Raw genomic sequence first — 25,595 nt, 5'->3', positions numbered from 1 at the left:
TTCATATGATTGATCACACTACTGATTCGAATCAATTCAATTTGGTTTTAATTTTTATTCAGTTGGCAGTATTACCGGAACCAGGAGAGTTCCCTCCTTACTCCTCACACCCGTAAAACCAGGTTTCACTAAGTTATGTGTACTGTATGTTGGACAGTGGTGAAAATCTGAATTTATCATACCAGCTAATGACAAAGCCATTGATCTGTATTGGTTAGGTCTGGCTACTGACAAAACAATTGGTCTGGATTAGTTATTTGTTAGGCCTGGTTAGTGACAGAACCATTGGTCTAAGATCAAACAAAGGGGGCCGTAGGGGCATAAGCCCCAGGTAAGGGCCGCAAAGCGGCTGTAGAGCCTCTAGCATTCCGTACGGCAATATCAGCAAATTCTATGCTGAATGGAGGCAAAAAGCTGAATTAATTAAGCTTGTCTGGATTGGTTAGGTCCGGCTAGTGACAAGACCATTGATCTGGATTGGTTAGGTCCGGTAAGTGAAAGAACCATTGGACTAGTGGTGGGGATGGAGCGAGTAGGACTGTAGAGTAACTCCGTTCTTCAGGTTACGTGACGTCACAGCGAAGCACCGATTCAACTCGAATAATCCGTATATTGCTGCGGCTGCTTCAGTAAACCTTCCAGCCAGGCTCCACTCGCAACACCAATGTGCCGTTGTTCAGACTCCAGACTGAGACATCTGTTCTGCTTGTATGTTTCCTTATACACATATATCCTTGTTTAGAGTTGTTGTGCTATACTTTCAATCAAAATTTGTAATAAGAAGCAATGATGCCACAAAAGTCCTCCCAAGCATGGCAGTATTTTACTAGCAGTTCAGGTAGTAAATCTGCTACTTGTAGAATTTGCAATCAAATCTATTGTACAGGTGGAGGAATGTCAAATTTATGGAATCACATAAAACAGGCGCATCGTAAGGACAGGGTACAAGATACAGTTGCACATCGTGAAAGTAATTCCACTCCTACGTATGGAAGAGAGACTGCAGGAAAAACTAAGATGCATAGGAGTTTGGGTACTTTTGTATATGAAGGCATGCAGTCACTGAGCGTTGTGCAGGACAGAGGACTGGGCAAGCTGGCTGAGCGGTTAGGGGCACGCAGCTGCAAGCTTGCATCCGGGAGATAGTGGGTTCGAACCCCACTGTGGGCAGCCCTGAAGATGATCGTAGTTTCCCATGTTCACACCAGGCAAATGCTGGGGCTGTACCTTAATTAAGACCATGGCAGCTTTCTTCCCGTTCCTAGGCCTTTCCTATCCCATCGTCGTCATAAGACCTATCTGTGTAGGCGTGACGTAAACAAATAGCAAAAAAAATAGTACAGAGGATAGAAAACCTGCAGCTTAGAACTTTTCCAACAGAACAAAGATGAGCTAGGTCACCATAGCTCAACTGGTAGAGCTACCAACGCGAAATCGGGAGGTTGTGGGTTCGGATCCCACTGGTGTCTAGTTGGCCATTTTTGTTCTGTACTAAACATCTCTTCAACACTTACTGTACGTAACACGACCTAATAGGTTGAAAGTCGATTTTGATTACAACGCGGTCATGAAAATGTACTATTCATTAACTCTTACGTGAACTTGTTCTTGCTTACCCTAGCGTATCTGCTACATCTGTGCCCGCAGAGGTGTTTTCAAGTGCTGGACAAATTCCTTCAGACCGAAGGTCGTCGCTTTCTGCAAAACGAGCTGAAACTCTGATCTTTCTGAATAGAAATTCCTTGTATATAACACCTGTTCCATACAACACAGAATTTTTTCAATTGGCTTTACGTCACACCGACACAGATAGGTCTTATGGCGACGATGGGATAGGAAAGGCCTAGGAACGGGAAGGAAGCGGCCGTGGTCTTAATTAAAGTACAGTCCCAGCATTTTTTTTGCTAGTTGTTTTACGACGCACCGACACAGATAGGTCTTATGGAGACGATGGGGCAGGAAAGGGCTAGGAGTGGGAAGGAAGCAGCCGTGGCCTTAATTAAGATACAGCCCCAGCATTTGCCTGGTGTGAAAATGGGAAACCATGGAAAACCATTTTTAGGGCTGCCGACAGCGGGGTTCGAACCTACTATCTCCCGAATACTGGATACTGGCCGCACTTAAGCGACTGCAGCTATCGAGCTCGGTAGTCCCAGCATTTGCCTGGTGTGAAAACGGGAAACCACAGAAAACCATCTTCAGGGCTGCCGACAGTGGGGTTCGAACCCACTATCTCCCAGATGCAACCTCACAGCCACACGCTCCTAACCGCATGACCAACTCACCCGGTATGCAATACAGAAAACTAACGGTACTTCCCATACTGTCTGTGTACAAGGTGGTGTGTCTGATTTTAATGCTTGTCACAAGATGAAGAACTGAGTTCATTTGTATACTTTACGTATTTCCTTTACTGGTGTTTTTTAACAGATTTGTCATTTAACTCCTTACCACATAGTTATTAATGAAATGTTTGACATTATGTGAGTTTAGGCATATTTCAAAGAACTAGATTTTGTTTTGTCAATTATCACATTAAGGAATACGGTAAGATTTATCCAAATGTAATAATATTTTATTATATTCATTTATTCATTAGTATGCTTATTTCTTTATACATGTCTACATGATATGCTTCATATTAAGCACAGATTTGTAAGTATACTGTTTATTAGGTTATGTTTTAAATTTATATTACATAATAAAAATTGTGCAAATAAACAATACAAAGTACGGAGCACAGTGCCACTGATAATAATTTATAATCTTCTTTATAAATGTAAACTGTAGCTTAAAAAGGCAGTATAAATTTTATAAATGTAAACTGTAGCTTAAAAGGGCAGTATAAATTTTAAATTGACTGCTATAAAGTTGTACTCGGTTCTGTACTTGGATTAACCGAGTAATGTCATAGTACTTGCTCCGAACTGAACCGCTCCGTCCCCACCACTAAATTGGACTATGATCAAGCAAACGGGGTTTGGGGGCGGCGAAGCGGCTGTTAAGCCTCTTAACATTCAGTACGGCGATAAAAAGCACATTCTCCGTTGGACAGTGGTGAAAAGCTGACACTGACATAGCCGTTCGTTACGTGCAGCTAATGATAAACGAATATTTCGTTCTGTATTGTTCATGTTTTGTTTCAGATTGCATTCAGCTTTTATTATGCGGTGGTTGGTAACTGAATGGATTTCACTTGACCAGTGAAAATGACATCATATCCGACTGTATCTCAGCCAATGGAAATTCCACAGAGTGCTTGAGCAATGAATAATAGCGAGTGCTAAATTGAATTAGATTATAAAAGAAATGTAATTCTGGGGGCTGGCGGGTGGGTCCCTGGCTGTTGCAGTGAACACATCTATCCTCTACACGGTATTAAACACAAGATTTGTAGTATTTCATACCCATCATAATGCTATAAAACTTATGCTGTACATACTGAATTTCTACCTTGAACACTTCCATCTCTCTCTCCTACATGTAACATCAGGTCAGATTAATAAGATATCACTTCCTAAATTGTGTAATTCATCTCTGCAACTGTTACTGAAGTTATTCTTACACAATATTACAAAAGACAGATTTGTCATATTTCAGCATCATAAACCAAGTAATAATTTAAACAGAAATTATCAGATATCACTTCAAAAATAATCACTTGTGGCATAAGTTCTGTAGCAATATGACAGAATTCTGGAATAACTGTAACACATACCCGTCCTTCAAGTAATGAAGTAAAGCTTATTTCAAATTAGGAACTCACTTCACAAAAGAACTCATTTCCTCGAAGGCCGCAGAACCACGAAATCCACGATACCTCCTCAGAACTGCTCATTTTTCTGAAATGGGGCAAAAAAGGGAATTATTAGTAACCCTAGGAGCATTTTTCAAAACACGGATCCTTTTTCTGTTTCACTTGAATTATGCGAAAAATATCTGAAAAATAATAACCTTAAAGAAACAGAAAATTAGACAAAAAACTACGCCAACACTTTTCAAACCAAAAGCACAAAAACCAGTTGCCAGTAACGATTTCTCTTGTACATTATGACCAACTAATCATATACAGTTATGAACCATAATAATTAAATCAGGCACTTCATTCTAGTTATTTCACGCAGAAGTATCAATTTCGTACTATGTTCCAAATAACAACGCGCAAATGATAACCAAGTCACAATTTTCAACTATGACATTTATTGCCACATACATGAATCGCACATCTTCAAACGTACCATAGTGCTTTTTACAACGATAAGAACACCACATTTTCATCGATAATTCTACCTCATAATCCGAAATATTGCTGAACACAAAAAATAATAAGGAATCTTACCTCTTCCTACCTTGATTAGCCACGCTTGACGTTCTTCCTATGAGAACAGATCACTTCGCCATCTGGAGGCAACTTTACCTCACCACAGCCAGTATGATAACATTCAGTATTTACTCCTTGAAGATATCCAAAAGCTCACACTGAAATTATACCAAATCAGGACCCTCTCCAATCCTCAGACCTCAATGCTACTCTCGATCGTTCAAAGATGGCGAATCGAGTAGCCGGAATTATTGGAAATGTGGGTCTGTATTGGTTGTTGTTATCGTATGTAGTCGGTGTAATATTATGAAAGTTGACGATAAATGTTAGTTTATTTGTAGAATATTGGTGTGCGAGTGTATTTATATGAGTCATTGGACACAAAAGATCTGTAATTAAACACAGTAATGTGAGAATGTGCTTGTTTTGATCGTGTTTTTACCCATTAAAGAACATGAGTCCACTGGGTGGGGCAGGTTTAAGTATAACTATACCAATGCCTCTCATAAAACCATTCTTAATTTTCCTACGGAATAGAACATTAAGAGAGAAATGGATCACGAATATACATCGTGATTATTTTGATGTCGATGACAAAACATCGTTTTGAGAATAAGTCTGAGGTTAGGAGAGCCATTCCTCTACTTCCAAACTATTCGTGTTCCTCGAAAAATATTAATTTAGATAGAATATAACTGATATTGTGTTATTCCGTCAGCGTCTGTCTGTCTGTCTGTCTGTCTGTCTGTCTGTCTGTCTGTCTGTCTGTCTGTCTGTCTGTCTGTCTGTCTGTCTGTCTGTCTGTCTGTCTGTCTGTCTGTCTGTCTGTCTGTCTGTCTGTCCGTCCGTCCGTCTGTCTGTCTGTCTGTCTGTCTGTCTGTCTGTCTGTCTGTCTGTCTGTCTGTCTGTCTGTCTGTCTGTTAGGTCATCAGCCCAGAGGCTGGTTGGATCCTCAAATAACACCACCAAAGGCTATGCAGTTATAGGGAAACCGCAAAAACCAACGGCAGAGCCCAAATGAGGCGTACTAGGCAAGATGAGGAGTGAGGTAGTTTGCCATTGCTTTCCTCACTGGGCCAGAATGTGCCACTGCAGCACGACTGACCCTATGAGCAACACCTTACATAACACTCAGATACTATATGTGCTCCGAGTGTCATTACTTAGCACCACCCATACCCCAGCAGCTACCATATTGTCACAGGCATGGATGAGACTGGGACTTCAGTGGAAGCTACACTTTGCTCTGGCCTGTGCCAAGAGATGGATACAAAAGTACTGCATCCATCAAGGAATGGCAATAGGCGGCCGTCAGCGTCTATGTGCTTCAAAATGTCGAGTGATTTAGATACAAGTGTATTTTACAATAATCTGTGCGTTGCCTGCGGAAATGTTTGACTGGATCTTGGAGTATAACTAAACTCATAAGTGTCACAGATAGAGCAATCTGTATACTGTTACACAGAAGAAATAGTGACTTGAGGGATTAGCTGGCTTATTTTTACCGGCATGGGTAGAATTTGTGCTACATGTCACAATTTAGATAAGGCAAACAAGTTTATATGATACACCTTTTGGATGATGTTCAGGTTTCGACTTAAATTGATTGACAATGTGGTGCGTACCCTTAAAAAATGGTGGTCCAGTTTATGTAAATATTTTTGGGCCGTACTAGGGTTGAACACTAATCCCAAATCCCACTTTGGAGAGATGATCACAGTTTTAAAGCAAGCTGCCCTTCTCAAAATGACACTACCTTAGAGGGGGCTGGATTAGGGCGAGCTGCCCTTCTAGACATATTCCTTCCCGGACACTATCTTGGAGGGGTCTAACCTTACTGGACTATAGTTCTATAGTAAGATGCCTTTCTCGACACTATTTTTCCTCCAACAGACAATATATGAATACATTTCCGGTCCCTCTCCCTCTACCCACACGGTGAAAACAGGATTGAACCAGTTTTCTTCCAACAAGAAGGACAGCGTGGGAGGACTATAGTTTTATAGTAAGATGCCTTTCTCGACATTATTTTCTCTCCTCCTCTTCTCGACAGCGTAACGTTGCGGAGGTCAGCTTAATGCCTCCTCCTCTTCCTCTTCTCCCTTCCTACACAAGATAAATCATTTAATTTAATTTCCGGGTTGAACCGTGTTGTAATTGTACGCACATCACGTACAGTTTTTTTTGTTTGCTAGCGGCTTTACGTCGCACCGACACAGATAGGTCTTATGGCGACGATGGGATAGGAAAGACCTAGGAGTTGGAAGGAAGCGGCCGTGGCCTTAATTAAGGTACAGCCCCAGCATTTGCCTGGTGTGAAAATGGGAAACCACGGAAAACCATCTTCAGGGCTGCCGATAGTGGGATTCGAACCTACTATCTCCCGGATGCAAGCTCACAGCCGCGCGCCTCTACGCGCTCGGCCAACTCGCCCGGTACGTACAGTTTGCCGACGTTTCGAATACATTGCGGTATTCTTTGTCAAGGCGACTGAAATACCCCTACTCGATTCGAGGTAACCAGTCTCCCAGGCAGAAATTACACTACTAGAGTGGCCTTGACCTTGGCCTTTTATATCCTAGCTTTTCTGGCTGACGTAAGCCCTGGCTGTCTCGCGAGGATTCTGGAAAGTATGCGTCACAGCCAGGTAGTGGGGACTTGCCCGCGCTGTTATGTAATGGAGTTGCGGCCCGTGTGTTTATGTTGTGGTCTGTATGTCTTAAACTATGAATGATAGGAAGCGTAAAACCACACCATCGCGAAGGCTTTATGTCTTACTCCGACGAGTCACCTCCCATCCTGAACAATTGGATGGGGGAGTTTCTGCCTTTCATTACCATTGAGTTGTTGTTCGACGAAAGATAGAATGGTTGTTTGATCCAGTGGGGAATTCTCACAGTCCCGGAACGTTTCTCTAAAGTATTTCTCAGTTTCATTTACACAGTCTTTAGTAGATAAGAGTCGTCTGTTGTCATCTGTATGAAGAGTAGATAGTATTATGCACTTCCCGTTTCTTTTTTTCATTGGCTACATGATAAAGCTGTGCTTTTTCTTCTGCTATGGGTGAATTAGAACACGAACGAACTAAGAAGCCCTGTAGGACGTTCTCCTGAATGGCTGTTATTCTTCGTTTAACTGCGGATATGTAGCTGTATACTTTGTAACCTGCTTGTTGACAGACCAGAAAGTCAGTTAATATAGTGTTGTAAGAGTGTAGAGTTTTCCGTCTGTTACTTGCTTTTTCTGCACCCTGTTTCTTAAAGAAGGTCTGAATCACAGATTTAACCTTATGCAAATATTTGTGAACAGTTAAAGGTCACTGTTTGGTGAGACGACTGAGCATATCTGACCACATGTGTTTAAAGTTCTCTTTCACTAGCTCGTCATCTAACAACGCAATATTTCATTTCCAATAACCCTTCCCGATGACAGGTATTCTCCTAGTGGTACGAATCTTCAATAGGACAGTGTGACGGTCACTGTAGGATATTATTTTAACACTGATGTCATGTACAATGGGTGCTAGGTCTCTGTTTACGTAATATTTATCAATTCTATATTCAGATGCTCCTCGGTAAAATATAAATTGTACGAAATTGCCGTGTTTACTTTTCCATACAACGCGAAGCTGTAAAGCCTGACAAATGCTTTCAAGCTCTGGAGAAGGGTTGAATTCTCATCTCTGGTCTTTTGCGTATAAAGAACAATTAAAATCCCCACTGAAAATTAAGTCTCTTTTAGTAATGTCGTAAGTAGAATGGTAGCTGTGTGGTCAGAATTTCTTCTGGCTCATGGCGACAATGTGTTCCAGAGTGCAGGTAGATGTTTATGTACATGCTCTTCCATACTGCGCATGTTACTGTCTTTGACGGATGTTGGCGGCGTCAATACATCTCCGCCCTCTGTTTTCATATCCTGTAAATGTTTGTCCAACCCTTGTCCCGTTTCCCTACGGGGTCGGGTTCCCAAAGTAAGGCAATGTAAAGACGTTAACGTCTTGTAGGGAAAGGATATCGATGTCATATTCTCTAATATATTCTTGTAATAGCACCTGTTTGCTGCGATTTCTCAGGCAATTTACATTAAGCGATGCTACGGAATTAAGAAGTAGAATGCTTATGGAAAATAACGAAAGCTGAAGTTATTTATTCGGAACATGCTTGATAATTTTAATGGCTTTCTTCTTGCCATTGTCATCTACCAGCCGCTTTAATCTAGTGTTTTATGACCGGATGCCCTTCCTGACGTCAACCTAATCACAGGAGTTAACGAGATGAAATGAATAACGTGATATATCATAGTAGGGAGAAGGTGAAACCCGGAGCTGGCACATAGCCTACTCATGTCGAATAGCACCAAGGGGTCTGCTCAAGGCTTAACGTCCCCATCCGACGGACGAAACACCATCAACAGAGTCATATGGTCTCACTCCATATGAGCACTGCGCAGAGTTTTGGAATTGTATAACACCACCTCTCCTACCCCGCCGGCCAACATTCTGATGGTGAAATTTCTTTCGACCAACGGGACTCGAACCGGCTAACCTCGGTATCAGGCCGTTTAGACTTCAGCGCCTTAACGATCATGGCCACCAGGCGGGCTGTTAGTGGAGGCTGTAACTGCTGGCAGTAATACATCTGACTCAATTGTATGTAGCCTTTCCGTTTGCGGTATTTCAATATTATTATTATTTTCAGAATTGTCGTTCTCAGTTATCTGATCCCTCAACTATTGACCTAACCACTGTCTTCCTGTGCATCTCAGAAGTGGCCGGCATAGTGTTCTGGTGATCATTTTGTGTTGCCTGTGTAGCTTTGTGTAAGTCACTAGGTGACGAACTGTGTGAGTTGTCTTCAGGAGTCAACTGCGTAACTTTCAGCGGAATGCGTTGTGTCGGCAGTTACTCACTCGCCAAGGTTGCTCAGGTGGGACTAGCAGGTTTTTCGGTTAGCTGGACGTCGTGGGGATTGACCCCGAAAGTGTTCCACTGCATTACAAGATGAACACGTAGTAGGCTGATTTTCGTAACTGATCAGGGCTTTATGCCCACCAATATCTAAGTAGGACGGTATATGTTGCTTTAACATTAATCGAATTGCTCGTACACCATGATGAACCTTGTACCGGAAACCTGAGCTCATGTTTCATACTGAATCGAAAAAATATTCCTACATTTACTAATTTGTTCCACAATTATTCTATGTGGTACCTCCATCAGAAGATTTAAAATTCTCACCAACTTTGTACCAAGACCCGCAGAATCAATAGTCACTTTGCTACGGAACCCATTACTGTGTAAGAAGGAGTGCTCACTTGCATAATCCTATAGTAGTTTTACTGTTGTTTCCTGCCTCTTGCATTTTACGTACACTTGCCTTGATATACCATTAAGCTAGATCATCTCGATGTCACTATCTTCTAGCTTCAAGGTGTCAAAAATCCAGTCATGCACTTCGTGTGGGGCTGGTAGGGCCGTGTCCTTTTCGTTGAAGTTGATCACAATCGTGTTCTTCCTTTCCACTAACATGATGATCTTTTAACTATAAACTAACTATAAACAACACTATTTGTCACCACTGTCAAGTGTTTATCAGGTAGTCACTCACACACAAGTAAAAACAGACTCGTTAGACCGTACAGTCGGCTCGCGAGCTCGCGGACTGCCCTGACTTGCACGCACGCTGGTCCAAACAGAACTGCCCTCGCCTATTAGCTGATTGTCGTTACCGGCAGTGTGCCGCCACGTGTTGGAGTGTCATGTGTTCCGTAATATTCTCTTTATTCTGTGAGTTCCGTTGCATCGACAACTGGCCTTGGTACATGCGAATAACGTAATGTTTTCTGTTTTGTAAGTGTGTTTTCATTGAAGCCTAGTAATATATACCGCATCAAAGACGATAAACTTCGCATAATGTCGCACCAGAGTCCTGGGTAGGACTTTTATATTATAATAAAATCGGACAGAGTGAAATGCAATTTATGGTCTTATATTCTGTCTGCAAAGGGATCTTCAACCGAAACAATGACGAGACATTTCAAACATAAACATCCTACAATTTTTATTTTCGTGTTCTGCTTGTAGAGTTTTATTTTTAGTCATCAATTCCGCTTGTATATAGCATTTAATTCTTATCTTCGTGTTTTTCTCGTATTGGCTAATTTTTATTTTTGTATTCCGCTTGTATATTGTGTACGTAAATAGAGTACTGAGGAATGTTTCTTCAACTGCGAAAGTATATTTTTAATTGGTGAAAATAGCATTAAGACATTTGTAAACACATCTACTGCCAGTGTAATCGTGACAGGTGTATTTCAGAATGAATGAACACATTCTTATCCTAAAAACAACATTCAGACATGATTTTTTGGGTGCGTATTTAAAGGCCGTTCTCCACTGATTAACATTTAACACCAACATGTTAAATTTAACATGTTACAATTGACATGTATATTGTGTTTGTGTCTTCCAATTGACTATGCATGTTAACTCAGAATGTTAAGGTTAACACTTTTAACTTGTTGGCGTGTTTTCCGCTCCAAGTGGAAAACATGTCAAGTCAATTCGTTGTTCGTGAGATGTTGGCACAGCTTCGGCAACTTCCTTGCCGTTTCCGTGTCAACAGATAGCCAAACGACGCAAACGACGTGCTTCTCGTGAAGTAGGATTATAGTTTCAACACTCCGCAACACTCATTCTCTTTGTTATAAGCTACAAATACAGTACTAGTACCGGTACGCGTACGCGTGTCGTTCTGTCTACACTATACTAAAATTTATGGTCAGAAATGTAGTGGAGCAAGATTCCTTTGGACTTAATTAATGATATAATAGAAAGGCCTTGTTTGTGGGATGTCTCATCAAAGGAATACAGATATAAAGCGAAGAAAGCCGACAATTTCCACGAACTCTATATAATTATTCCCGCGAGTGCATCGAAAAAATACCTAGCGTACCTCCGCTCCCAGTACAGTCGAGTATTGCAAAAAATCAGAAAAATTCTGAAGTCGGGGAGAGGGAACGGACGAAGTTTATACTTCATAGTGTTTTGCTTTCGAAGCAATGAGCAGGATGAGGGGAGGAAATGTGTCTAATTAAACTGCATTTGTAAATCATAACAAGAAGCAACAGTGGCAATAACAAAGGCCAAATCTTTTTCATCCGAGTCCATTGTCTTTGTTTGAAAATACTAGACACCACCTTACCGAGCTCGATAGCTGCAGTCGCTTAAGTGCGGCCAGTATCCAGTAATCGGGAGATCGTGGGTTCGAGCCCCACTGTCGGTAGCCCTGAAGATGGTTTTCCGTGGTTTCCCATTTTCACACCAGACAAATGCCGGGGCTGTACCTTAATTAAGGCCATGGCCGCTTCCTTCCACTTCCTAGGCCTTTCCTATCCCATCGTCGCCATAAGACGTATCTGTGTCGACGCGACGTAAAACAAATAGCAAAAAAAAAAAGACACCACCTAAATTTATTACCGCAAACTGATATGATGAACTACCTACATATAAACAAAGAAAGTTAAGTTTAACATGTTTATTAAGTGTGGACACAATGTTAAATGAAACAGTATTCAACATTTAACATATTGATGGTGTCACCAGTTAACATTTAACACTTTTAACATTTAACATGTTGTTGTTAAATGTTAATCAGTGGAGACCGGCCTTCAGAGTTCCGACTGCTTTATCACATGCCGTGAAGTTTTACCCTTGCTCTAATTTATCATTGCTCTAATACAGGCCGATACATTCAATTGGTGAAAATATCCTTGGATTAGTTACTTTTAAACACCAGTACTGTATGTGTATTTCATACTGACCGAAAACATATTAACCTGAAAGCAGCCCTAAGAAACGCGATTATTGGGCGCGAATTTCAGTTTTCCGACTGTTCGTTCACGTTCCGTGCAGTTTTATGCTGGCCGTAAATACTCACAGCACGTCCGGTACAAGCACATTCCCGTTGGCGTGGAGCATGTCATGTTGCCTCGCGAAGTTCTTTCTACCACGCAGTTGAAATCCCGTGTAACGTGTGCGGGACACTGTACCGAAACACTCCACCTCAAGCTCCTAGTGTGTCGGAACAACTGACTGTTCCGGTTTGCGCAACCCTAGTCGCAAGCAAACTGTGACCGGGGAGTGTAGCAGGTATTTCTCTGGGAAAAGAAAGCTACACAGTCTACGGGCTTGTATTTCCGAATGTGCTATTATTGAAAATAATGTGTTTCTCTGCATTAATTAGATAATTTCTGGGATCTCCTTAATCAGACAATGAATAAAATAAGTATGAACAAGATCCTTATAGGGGCCTTAAACGCTGAACTGGGTAAGGAAAAGAAGTATCGAGACATAGTAGGAAAGTGGGCTCCTCATAAATGCACTAACAGAAATGGCCAAAGACTCATAGAAAATTGCAGAACCCATGGAAAAATCTCCAAATCTACATATTTTAAAAGCAAACCTGTCTAAATAACAATCATCAAGTAAACGGAGTCTGGAGACTAGCTTCCAACGATACAGTTTATAAAGAAATAGAACCTGTCACTAACACTATGAATAAAAGCGAATGTCATTCTTAGGCCATCTAATACGGTCACCAGAAAATATAATCAGTAGAAAAATAATAGAAAAATTATGGAATATTAAGAGTAAGAATAATATTACATGGATCACAGAACTTGACGAAGACATGAGAGAATTGCATGTTACAATAGCAGATTTAAAATACAAAACCAATACACTCAAAATATTGAAAGATAAACACACTAGACTACAGACAAAATTCAACAAGCATAGAATAGGAAGAGTGATCCCAGAAGCAGAAAGAATGAAACAGTATTGGGCTGACAAAAAGAAGAAAAACCTCCATAAACCTGACTAAGTAGCCCTATGTTGGCTAAAATATTAAAATAAAATAAATAAATACATTAAAGACATTCCTCAGAAGTGCAATGGCAACTGAGAGGTAAAAATGCACCAACTACGATCGAGAGATTTACTACAGCTATAGAAAGAAGGGTGGATCTGTCATTAACTATAAGGTAATTCTAGGTGTTTTTTGACATATTGCCTTTTCATGATTATATTTGCATGTGCAGCTATGCGTGTGTATTTTAGACTTGTATTATCAATGCCTGTACTTAAAGAAACAACGTGACTCTCCTATAATCATTTCACGAGCAGCAACGGTGTCTGGGAATTTTGTTGACAGGCGTGTTCTCGGTCGTCCTGCTGCACAACAGACTCTCTAGGAACTCGCACATGCTCTCATTGAAAATAGGAAACGGATACCGCACACTGCCCTCCATAGACTTGCATGGAGTATGCCACGTAGGTAGTAGCGTGAAGTTAGGTCCTGCAAGGCTTGCAATGCAGGCGGACCCGCAGACTTCTCCAGAAAATGTTAAAAATAGTAACATTCCCGAATGCTACTCCGCGCGGGAAAAGTGACATCGTGATGCGTTTGTAAAATGGGCCGAAAAAGTTTCTTTCTACAGTGCGTATATAGAGTAAATGTTAGGAGATTGCATCTGCCTGCAAATCATTGTTATTTCGTTAAATCTAAGACAGCTGTCTCTCATAACACGAGCAGAGCAAATATCTGCACCATGTTATTATTAAAGAAATAATGAAAATTGGTACCATAATATCATATTTTAGATCTCACGAGTTGATTTTCTGTAGATGCCGTTGAAGCTCTCTTTCAGAAGAGTGGGGGGGGGGAGTAATGACATTAATGATGCATTAACAGCAGCTTTGGCTATCATATGGATATTGAATTCGGGAATCATGCTTCATTCTAAAGCTATCAATGAATGTGATGATACTGAATTTTGCAGCGATATTCTGCCAACCGAAAGTACTAATACCTAAAAAAAAGAGTGAAATTTGACGAAACTGTTCTCCCAGATCACGTCTTGCATCTTTGAGACAACATCAAATATCCAAATGATAAAAGTCCCGATCAATCTAGGAATAATACTCAGATCCCAGTTTTCTGATAAGATAGTTGGTTCGTGTTGTTTAAAAGAGGTTGGAGTGCGATATTTGTGTTTGACCTAATTATTCCTCCTGCTATTTTTTCCGCACAACCATCATTTTCCAAAATAAAACTAATAAAGCACTACTTAAGAAGAAATGGTATTACTCAAGATAGACTGTACACTCATCCTCCACAGCATCGAATGTGTCATTCATGGATATCATTGAAATTTTCAATGTCTTTGCATTCTAGAAAATACGCTGCATGACCCAGTTCCTTATGTGAGAACAGTAAAGTTTTAAAAATCGTAAGACAAAAGATAGAAACGTATATTTTTATACTTTGCATTTCAATCCCTACAAAATATTAACTTCCATAATACAATATAGTCTTTTAAGTAATCATTTTGTACTCTTAGAGTAAGTCCTTTAAATGGATTTAGATTACATTAAAGTTCTGCTGTACATAGTTAAATTTACATGTGTTATTGATAGGTTTTATACAATGTCTTTGATAGGGCTCAAATTTGTTCCCTTCAGACACGCCCGAATCATATTCATTACGCCTCTGCAGGTAGGTGTCAGGCAGAGATAAATGATTACGGATGTTATACACGATACTAAATCTCAAAAACTCGGAAGAAAACCAAACTAGATGACTGGGTAAGCGGGTATTCATAATTCGTCTCTTAACACTATTCGAACATTTAAGTTTGTTTTTTAAAAACGAATGAGAATCAAATGACGTTTGGTTGTATAATTTATCTCTAAAGAATTCGCAATGTATGATTGCACTGCCAGTTGTCAATTTTATTATTATTATTCTATGCAGTATGGCATACGTTCAAACACTTGTTCCGTTAATTCTTTTGGATAGTGTATTATATTTAGAGTCATGCGCGGATATACGAAATAATATCCGCATCCGCACTTCCTTCATCCGCACTCACATCTGCATCCGTGAATTGTTATCCGCGGATATTGTAAATATTTAACTACGGTATATTACACCCAAGGTACTGAAACTGAGAGATCTGTTAACATAATACAATAGACCTAGCACCAGAAACCCTACAACCACAGGTTTATGAGAGATTTTATCTTGCGACAAGTACCGACGTATTGACCTTTGTTCCTTCCTTGCTTCCATTAACTGCGGGCAGGAGTCAGGTAGGCTCAGGTCAGATTTACGACTTTATGGTCTCAATGTTCTTTGTACAGTACCATTCTCCCATACCACTGTCAAGGCTCGTCTAATCACAAGCAAAAATAAGAGTAGGGCCTACACCTGAGTGAAAATCAATAAACGTTATTATTTAGAAATTATCAGCAAAATTATCCGCACTGCTATACAGTTTGTATCCGCCAAAGACACTAACTTCGCGGATATCCGCATCCGTGCTGATCTCAGTAAACATAGCAAAGGATTGTCACTCCCCCGAGCCTAACCAAGACAGAAATATTGCAAAAATAAGTAAATAAATAAAATAAATAGTTAATATAGATACACGTTCTTAACCAAGGTCTAGCCTCTCATGTCTCTCTTATCTATGTAATCATGACTAATATCTTTCACTTTAACTGAACAACGTCCGCACAATTTCACCGCCATCCTTCGACAAAATGCATTATTAACAAGAAAATTAGAATATTTTTATTAACAAGATAAATTGTTAATAAAACAAAATAATAAATGTTTATAACAACATGAACATTATTTATCCTTCATCAGGGAACACATCTGTTCCAAGTCAATATTCCTACGTAATAACAATAAATATAATAATAATAATAGAGGGGGATAAAAGAATCAACGATGAAATGGAATGTCGTATGGCTTTTAGTGCCGGGATATCCCAGGACGGGTTCACCCGTAGGTGACCTGCGCGTCGTGATGAGGATGAAATGATGATGAAGACAACACATACACCCAGCCCCCGTGCCATTGGAAGTAACCAATTAAGGTTAAAATCCCCCACCCGGCCGGGAATCGAACCCGGGACCCTCTGAACCGAAGGCCAGTACGCCGACCGTTCAGCCAACGAGTCGGACAGAATCAACGATGATAACAAGTTTTAATTTAAATAACAGTATACCGGATATAATTAGTTATATTTCCACGCTCCGTACTTTGAGGAGAAACTGGCACTTATTATTATAACCACTAATTCACATACCGGTATGAGTAAAACTTATCAGTTCCTTCCCTAATGAGGTTAATTCTTGTTAAAAATTTCACTTCATCCGTCCATTACTCTACATAGGCACACTGTTAAATATAAAAGATCACTAGGTCCGTGTAGGCAAGAAAAAAAGATTCTGAGGTAACTCTATTGGTCCCTCAATTACTAAACGGTTTCGTTTGATCGTCGGAGGCTGTTTATTTTGCTAGTAGCCTAGTCCATTGCAAAGACATGTCCAGGAATACGTTTTTATAAGCACGCATTTGTCAAGCAATGATAATACATCATAATTTTAAGAATAAGATAATTATATTTCAGCTTACCTTTCCTTTCCCAAATTTAATTCCCACGCCTGTTTATCTACCTGGTTAGACATTTATTCTGCTCTTTCATCTCGTCAAAACAAAGAAAAACAAATACAGTTAAAATCTTGAGCATGGAGAATTAACATTTCATGGCAATATTAGTATTCTAAGTTCCTTGGGCACATATAGCATTACGGTATGGTAGGTATCTCATTTCTTTATTCATTTGGAATTGTGACATTTGGATTCCTTGCTGTATATCCTCTTTTCTGTACAACTTGTAAGCAAAGAGAGTAATAGCCGTGTGAGCACTAAAGTTGTGTGTTGTATGTGCCATCTATCAGCATTCAACTAAAACTAAACTATTAGAATGGCGGTAATAGCCGGCGATTTGCATTTCTGTCGCGTACTACTTCCTAACGATTTTGGATTTTTACCGCGTTCTACACTTTTGTCTAGCGCCTGACACTCAGGAGCCGTCATCGGTTATATTCGGTGTCACTCGGCTCGTAGTGCCGAACGCATCATGTTGTCACAAGTCCCGCTCATCTTTCATTCTTTGAAAATCTTTGAGTGAAATAATTTAGCTAATGTATTATTTAATTCTATCGTGTCGTCACAAGTAATTAATTAAGGTAGTGTATGAAATTTAATTCTAAAATAGAGGTGTGTGCAGTATCTTCTACCGGTACATCCTATAATTATACACAAGTCTTTCTTTCTTTTCTTGCAGTGTATGCATTCCCGATGATCCCGCGCGGAAAGATGTTCGCTCCCAACATGTAGCGTGCGGTAGTCAGATGAAGTTTGTAAAAACGTGGATTGAAGTTTTTTTCTTTGAGAATTTTGGAGTGAAATTATTAAGCTAGTCAGTAGTCATGAATAACTATGTGTGCACAGTATGTTCTACATCTTTTAATTATAGAAAAAACTTGAATCGTCATTTTCAGACGAAACATTCAGGTGATGCAGTGAAATTTACATGTGACTTCTGCAGTTTCATCACTCATAATAAGTACAATTTAAAGTGTCATCTAAGTGCGAAGCACGGAAATCCACGCACAGACAGTGTATTAGTGAAAGTAAGATGTCCAATTTGTTCAGAGTTACTGGACTCAAGAACGGATGCGGTGCAACATTATACGAACAATCATGACATTTTTATTTCACACGAGACTCTGGAATTCTCCAGTAGTGAGGAGTTTTACAGCTGGAAGGCGAACACTGAGAAAGACCATGTCTGTGAGTACGTCACATGGCGCTCTAAATATGTAAGTAAAATTGATGGTTCTACAAAAATGTCTTTTGTTTGTCATCGCGATGGTTATTTTAGGACTAAAGGGCAGAACATACGCCATGATAAAATTTTGGGAACAAATAAAATAAACGGCCATTGTCCATCGAAAATAGATGTTACATTCAGCTCGTCAGGAAAAACAGTTGCTAATTTCTGCATAACCCATGTCGGTCACCAACCAGAACTGGGTGGTCTGAGGCTGACAAAATTAAAGAGGAAAGATATAGCAAGTAAAATAGCCATGAAAATTCCCTTTGATAAAATTCTTGATGATGTTCGATTTTCTATAGGCTGTTCAGATATAAATCGCATACATCTTCTCGCCAGGAAAGATCTGTTTAACATCGAACAACAGTATAATTTAAAATCTGAGGCAGTACGGCATCGAAATGATTGCACGAGTGTCGAAGCTTGGATCCGTGAAGTGGATACACTAGGAGATGTAATGCGTTTCTACAAGGCACAAAGCATTCCTTCCTCGAATCCTCAGTTAAACATAGAGGACTTCGTGTTGATTCTTATGAACGAATCACAAAGGGAAATTTGCATTTGCCTTGATAGCACACACGGGATGAATTTATATGGATTTGAACTGACTACACTGCTAGTTATCGACGAAAAATGCCAATGTTTCCCGTGTGCTTTCATGCTAAGTAACAGGTGTGACACGACAGTCATGGAAATATTCATGCCGGTTTTGAGAGAGGCTATGTCTCAAAAACTTCATGTCGGACATGGCGGAATCATTCTACAATGCCTGGATGAAAGTAATGCTTCCTCCCAAGTTTCGACTTTTCTGTTCTTGGCATGTTGACCGCGCGTGGAGAAAAAATCTTAGTAAAATTAAAGGAAGGGAAAAGCAGGCTGAAACTTACAAGATATTAAGGATTCTGCTAGAAGAGAAAGATTCGGATGCATTTTCGAGGATGTTTAATCAGGCATTAACTGATTTAAAAAGTGACCCGGACACTCTGGAATTTGCCCTGTATTTCGAGCTGCATTATAAACACTGTGCTTCTAGTTGGGCGTATTGCCATCGCCTCCATGCAGGTCTCAATACCAACATGCATTTGGAGCGAATGCATGGAATTATCAAGCACATTTATATGGGCGGGAAGAACCCGAAAAGGTTGGACATAACCATCGATATCCTGATGCGGTTCATAAGAGATAAACTTTTTGAGCGTCTCATTTACTTACACAGAGGTAAAGTAACAAATACTCTGCCTGAGATAAGACGCGGACATACGAAAGCACTGTCTCTTTCATCAGAAAATGTTATCTACGATGGTGACTTGTGGAGAATACATCTGCCAATAGACATGAAATATACGAAATTAGGAAAACAGATGAAAGAGACTGCAAGTGTAATTTAACATGCAGTGAATGTAAAGTATTCATTCATGCCTATATATGTAGCTGTCACGAGTCAGCCATCAAATTCAATATGTGTAAGCATATCCATCTGATAGCAATGCAGTCTGCTGAAGAAAAAAATACAGACAATTCCAGCACAGAAAATGACCTTGTTATTCAGGAACGCCCATCTAAAGAGGAAGAAGAAAAACTCATAAATGAGATTCGCAATCCGCTGAAGAAAAATTCGGATAACGATGTACAACAAAGAAAAAGAAAACTTAGAGAAATGTTCGAACAAATTCTTGCAGAAGTTGAGGATATTGAAGATTCTGAAATTGCTGAGAAACACCTTCAAACTATAATACCTACAATACGGGCCCGGAAATCCATATAATAATTTAATTTCGTGTGGCTATTTCTAGCCGAGTGCAGCCCTTGTAAGGCAGACCCTCCGATGAGGGTTGGCGGCATCTGCCATGTGTAGGTAACTGCGTGTTATTGTGATGAAGGATAGTGTTATGTGTGGTGTGTGAGTTGCAGTGATGTTGGAGACAGCACAAACACCCAGCCCCCGGACCATTGGAATTAACCAATGAAGGTTAAAATCCCCGACCCGGCCGGGAATCGAACCCGGGACCTCTGAACCGAAGGCCCGTACGCTGACCATTCAGCCAACTAGTCGGACCCCGGAAATCCATGACGGCACACAACACATCGTCTACACACATGCCATCTTCTTCTAAAAGAATAAATTTCGAACTATAAAGAAGACTATTCTCCACTAAAAAAGACCTTATCAAAGAACAGCCACATCATTGTCAAGACCTACTGTAGACGAGCAAGAAGTAATCTGTGCAAATTTATTACTCCGCTAAACTACATACCACAGCCATGTAATAAATATATGTCGTTGTATCTTCTCTAGTTTGTTCCACAGTGATATGTTTCTCATCTTTCAGATAATATAAATATAAATTTCTTTGTTTACTGTATTTTATTAGTTAACATTTTGAGTGTGAACAATAAGCTATTTACAGAATATGTGCAATATGATAGGTGACATTAAAAACTGAACTATAAGTGTTGAAACTGTGGTCATAAGTCGTTCTACAGCATTGAGCGTGAACAATAACTTATTTACAGAATCTGTGCAAAAAATATGTCAAGTGATATTAGGAACTAAACTATAACTGTGATAAAGATTGTTCGACAGGAACTATGAAATGAGTTTCAACAATCCTATTCCCGGCGCTTCTGGAGATGTAGAACGAATTTGGTAAGCCTACTTTTATGAGAAATGATTTTCCAGTATATGTACAGTCCATATACAGTTGTAAGAGGGAGACGTCTCATCCCAGCAAAGAAAAGTTATAAGTTTTATCAGCTCGTTCCCCTTACAATATTATATGGGCCTCCATTGTAACGATATGATATGAATATTTGTAAATAGGTATGCCTTTCATAATAATATTAGCCACTAATTTTCTCTTAATATGTTAGAAATAACAAGTACCATTAGAACCCGTTATAAACTGGGCACGCAATAGCATTGTAATTCTGTTCACAACACACTCAACTCGAGGGAAGTGTTAATCCTTAGTTTTGAAACGCTCAAGCAGAGGGAGGATGTGGCTAAATATCGTGCGACGACGACCATGCACGAACTTAGCCGATGATGTCTCCTGAATGTCAGGCGCTAGACGAAAGTCGTTCTACTTCCTAGCGTTTGGCGGCAAGGGTCGATGTCGATGATTTGAATTTTTATAGGGACGTACTCGTAGTGTGGCGCAATATCCTGCGAAAACAGATTAAGTGCTTCCAAAGTGAATTCATGTATATATCAATCGGTAAAACTTACGGTACCCACTGGGTGAAACTTAGGTTTGGGGCCGATGACATTCGATGTTAGGCCCCTTAAAACAACAAGCATCAACCTTAGGTTAGAGATAGAACATACCGCGGACGCCACCATAAAATCAATATAAAATATTATTCAAGTATGCTATATGTAGCATATACTAATTTTTAAAATTTACTTCAACAGATTCTTTTAACACCGCAGATGGATCTTACATGGATATTTCCTTCCTGTCAACATCATCACGAATTAAGTATATACCTAACCTCAAATTATATTAACAACATCTTTCATAATAATTAGAAATACGTTCAGCAAGTGGGCTATATAATCAGTACTATCGATGAACATGAGCGCACGAGTTCGGTAAAATGCATATGGTAATAATAAGGCAGTGAGGGACAGTGACTATCCTAATAACTATTGTTAACAACTTTTTCCCTGCACATGGTGCGCTTTTCCTCTTTATTATTATAATAAGGCACAGGAGCAAATAACATAAATAGAGTCATTATATTAATCGTATTCTTACAGTTGGTCTGGATAATGTAATACATATATGGAATTTTTTTTCTGGCCATTGTAGCCATTCCAATAGTTTAGTTGAATAATGAACCGACAGAAGGCACATACAAACCACATCTTTAGCGCTCACACGGCTATTACTGAAAACGAGACTCCTTACCGCTCCTTACAAGCATTCTCTTTGCTTACAAGTTGTGCAGAAAAGAGGGTGTTCTGCGAGGAATCCAGGTGGCTGAGTGTTGGACTCATATACGCTACTGTGACAAACCGTTATCACGGCCGACTGGATTCCTCGTTGCGCTAAGGGGCTAGCTAGAGCAACGCATCAAGTCGGCCGTGCCGCTATCTATGTGATTGGCATCAGCATGGCAGCTTACACCACCGAGCACAGAATAACAAAGAGAAGGCAATGTGCCGTCTGAGTTGAAGTCAGTAGACACCAGCGGCCGCCATGTTGTTTGTACCAAAACATTGGAGACCAGTTAGTGTAAGTAAGTGAACAGTGCACCACGTGTGAAGTAAATAAAGGAAGTTTGTGTTATGATTTTAAAATGCCGACTTGTGTAGCGTATGGATGTGCAAACAGAGCTTCAAAGAAAATACCAGGGATAACTTTTCACAGGTAAGCAATATGTTTTTGCGAATATTCAGTGCCGAATTGTTTTCCACATGCACATGCAGTATAAGTTAAGAAGCCCCTTTATCATTTACAGTTTTCCTAAAGATAATGAACGGCGGAAGAAATGGATAAGAGCTATATGAAGGGAAAATTGGTCCCCCACACCTTTCAGCACTATATGTTCAGCTCACTGTACTGAACGTGATTGTGATCGTACTTCATTGTGTGTCGTAAGTCTGAGGGAATGGACTGTGCCATCTGTGTTTGCTGCTTTCCCTAAGTACCTACAAATACAGTCAAAGGTTAGTTTCTCTTCATTTTAGCATTTGATTCAGAAATGTCGAAATACATATTTATAGAGTAAGCCTGCTATTTCTTAAATTTATTTTACGGGAGATGAGGGTCCTTAAAACATAAAGACTGTGGAAATGACTTCATTAGACTCCTCTACAGCAGTCCAGGAAGTACCTGTTGTGGAAAATCTATCTGTAATAAAAGTGCAGAAACGTTTTAGTGCTCAAGTAGATCTTGGCCTATTTACCTCATACTGGTCTTCCAGGATATCTTTATTATTGACCGTGTATTCTTTTGTTTATAGGCCTACAGACTGTGTACATTTTTATTGGGTATGATATTATGTGTGGATGTGTACTGTATATGGTATCTCTAAAATAGGTCTTTATGAAAATGTTCCATTATTTTTAGCTGCACCTTGCAAATCGGCATTCGTTTGAGCTAAATACAATCTGATATAATAACAGGCTATTTGTGCTCATATTTCCGAATTTTTAACTACCGTTACTGCGATTAAAACAGTGTTCTGGAGGGTCCCGTGCTTATAATTATGACTAAGGCGCTTTTCTACTGCGTTAGATATGTTAACCAATGAAATAATGTTACAGAAATCTTGTAAAATGACAGACTCTGATAGGAATTAACGTGACTCGGATAAGAATTAACTAACACTGCGGGGAATACCAACATGGCGATGCGCGCAAAACTCGGCTTCAGCGAGCCAATGCATTGCGGTAGGCATTGCCATCTTTATGTTATTCTGTGCTCGGTGGCTTACATAGTGTGAAATAATAATAAGAAGAAATTGCGCACAAATGTGCATTACATTTTAGAGTAATCCAATAAGGAAACTGTTCGTTTACTGCATTCACTAAAATGGTATCGATCACATCGTTTGTTACATAACACGCACACGCACTGCACAGATGGGTCATGAAAACCAGATCGTACGCACAGTTTGTGATGGAAACCATCTATGGCCAATCTGTTCAAAGCACTCCTCAGTTCGTTGTTCGGCCCAGTCCAGCTTCGATTAATCATTGCGTCCGTCCGGTAGAATTCCAAGTCAATTTCCGCTCGTTTTCTTAGTCCAATATGAAGCAGTTCTTGTTCTTGTCGTGTGGAGGGTAATTGTGGTCTCATTCCTATGTCTTCCATAAGGAAGGTTTCTCTGGCTAGCAAGTCATGATTCTGACATTTTGGAAATACCTAAATTTCTTTACAAGAATCTAGCCTTGACATTCTCAATAACTCCAAGGTCAGATAGAGTTAGATGTTCCTAAATTAGCTCCAAACCGTATGGCAGGGCAGGTAGAACCTTTGCATAGAACAGCGTCATGGCTATATTTAGAGACAGTTTAGTGGGTTCCTTCATATCATACATATTTCTGATGGCTGCAAATGACCTTTCTCTTACATGAATTCTAAAAGAAGTAGAAGAGGGCTGGAGCGTAATCCCCAAGTATTTGAATGAATTCACAACTTCCAGGGCTGTTTCACTACTTGTTATCCTGTCATTTGCTGATATTCTCCCTCCTTTCCGGAAAATCATTTGGACTGTTTTCTTTCTGTTGATTATGAGGCTGTTCATGTCGGCATATTCATCGAGCTTATCCATTACAGCTTGTAGGTCATCTCTGTTGTTCGATCCTATTGCTATGTCATCTGCATACTGGTAAATCACAACCGATGTGTTGTGGTTGATATTTGTGATATCTGCTAAGGCTATGTTAAATAGTATCGGACTAAGCGTGAAATATGTTCTAGTTCCAGACGCGCCGCTAGATTTCGTGTTAGCCCTATACTGTTTTGCACAAACGTATATGGAAATTGTTAAGCAAAAACTTAATTAATAATTAATAGATATGTATTTCACAAAATGTGCGTGGATAAAGTTCCAAGTTATTTAGTACAGAGTTCTGTCAATGTTACCCTCCTTCGTTTGCACCCTTTCGCGTTGTAACGGTCACATTTGTTTCCACATAGTGTGCATATGCATCTTTCGTCCGGATCATGGAAATATTTCCTATTCATTGTTTATAATGGAATCCATGCTTTGCGAATCGTGTTATGGTGTGTCTCAGATCGTACCTGGCTTTTTCCACTCGAATGTCATCATTGCATCTATTAGATAAAAGTCTTCCCAGGTTTCTTCGCTCAGAGTTCTCAGAGTACGCTTTGATATGGGCGTGTAGATGGTAAGCACATTTTTTTTCTTATCTCCTCGATGTAAAAATGTTAATCTTGACAGTGCAGTCCTTGCTATGCATAGGATTTTCTTGAGATAAGTGGCTTTGATTTTTTCTATGTCCATTAAGTCTTTCTTGCTCGGGTGCTCCCATATGACGTATATTACGTATGTAACGATAGGTGTAATCTTGATATGAAGTAAGTCTATTGCTGTCGTTATAGAAAGTCGTCGTAAGACTTTAATCTCGTTCACCGCCACGATTGCCGCAGTTGTCCTGTCATTGACGTGAGATGCACAGCTTGCGCCAGTCGTTTGTAATGCCAACTCCAGGTATTTGAATGTGTTTATTCTGGTCAGTGCTTCGTTCTTGTACATGATATTGTTTGACGTTGGAATTCTTCCACCTTCTCTGAATACCATGTGTACCGCCTTCTTTTGGTTCAGTATCATGTTGTTGGTGTGTGCCCAGCTGACGAGCTTACCAAAAGCTTCTTGCAATTTGTGTTGTGATTTCGACACCAACGCCATGTCATCTGCATAGACGTATATAGAGACCTCTGCTGTTGCTGTCATTGGAACTACGTCCGCCGTTGCAATATTGAACATTAACGGGCTTAGCGGGTCTCCTTGAAGGACCTTTACTGTCCCTTATATTGCTTAT

The 25,595-nt window shown here is 39.9% G+C and overlaps 1 protein-coding gene across 3 annotated transcripts in view; it reads right to left on the bottom strand.

The window, feature by feature from the left end:
• CkIIbeta (casein kinase II subunit beta) overlaps positions 1–4,410 on the bottom strand; it is an 84,352-nt gene extending 79,942 nt beyond the window's left edge. Inside the window, exons 1-2 of one of the 3 annotated variants that reach the window (XM_067136581.2) lie at positions 4,340–4,410; positions 3,767–3,842 (exon numbers count right to left, since the gene is read on the bottom strand). In XM_067136581.2, the coding sequence (XP_066992682.1) occupies positions 3,767–3,838 (72 nt within the window). In that variant the 5' untranslated portion in view covers positions 3,839–3,842; positions 4,340–4,410. Of the gene's footprint in view, positions 1–3,766; positions 3,843–4,238; positions 4,309–4,339 lie in introns of those variants that run through there. The other 2 variants (XM_067136583.2, XM_067136582.2) reach the window with 2 other exon arrangements.
• Positions 4,411–25,595: the final 21,185 nt, after the last annotated feature.

The sequence above is a fragment of the Anabrus simplex genome, chromosome 1 (assembly GCF_040414725.1).
Source record: "Anabrus simplex isolate iqAnaSimp1 chromosome 1, ASM4041472v1, whole genome shotgun sequence".
In the NCBI taxonomy this organism is placed as follows: Eukaryota; Metazoa; Arthropoda; class Insecta; order Orthoptera; family Tettigoniidae; genus Anabrus; species Anabrus simplex.
The sequence above is the reverse complement of the archived record's forward strand: the minus strand, read 5'-3'. Positions and strand labels throughout refer to the sequence as shown.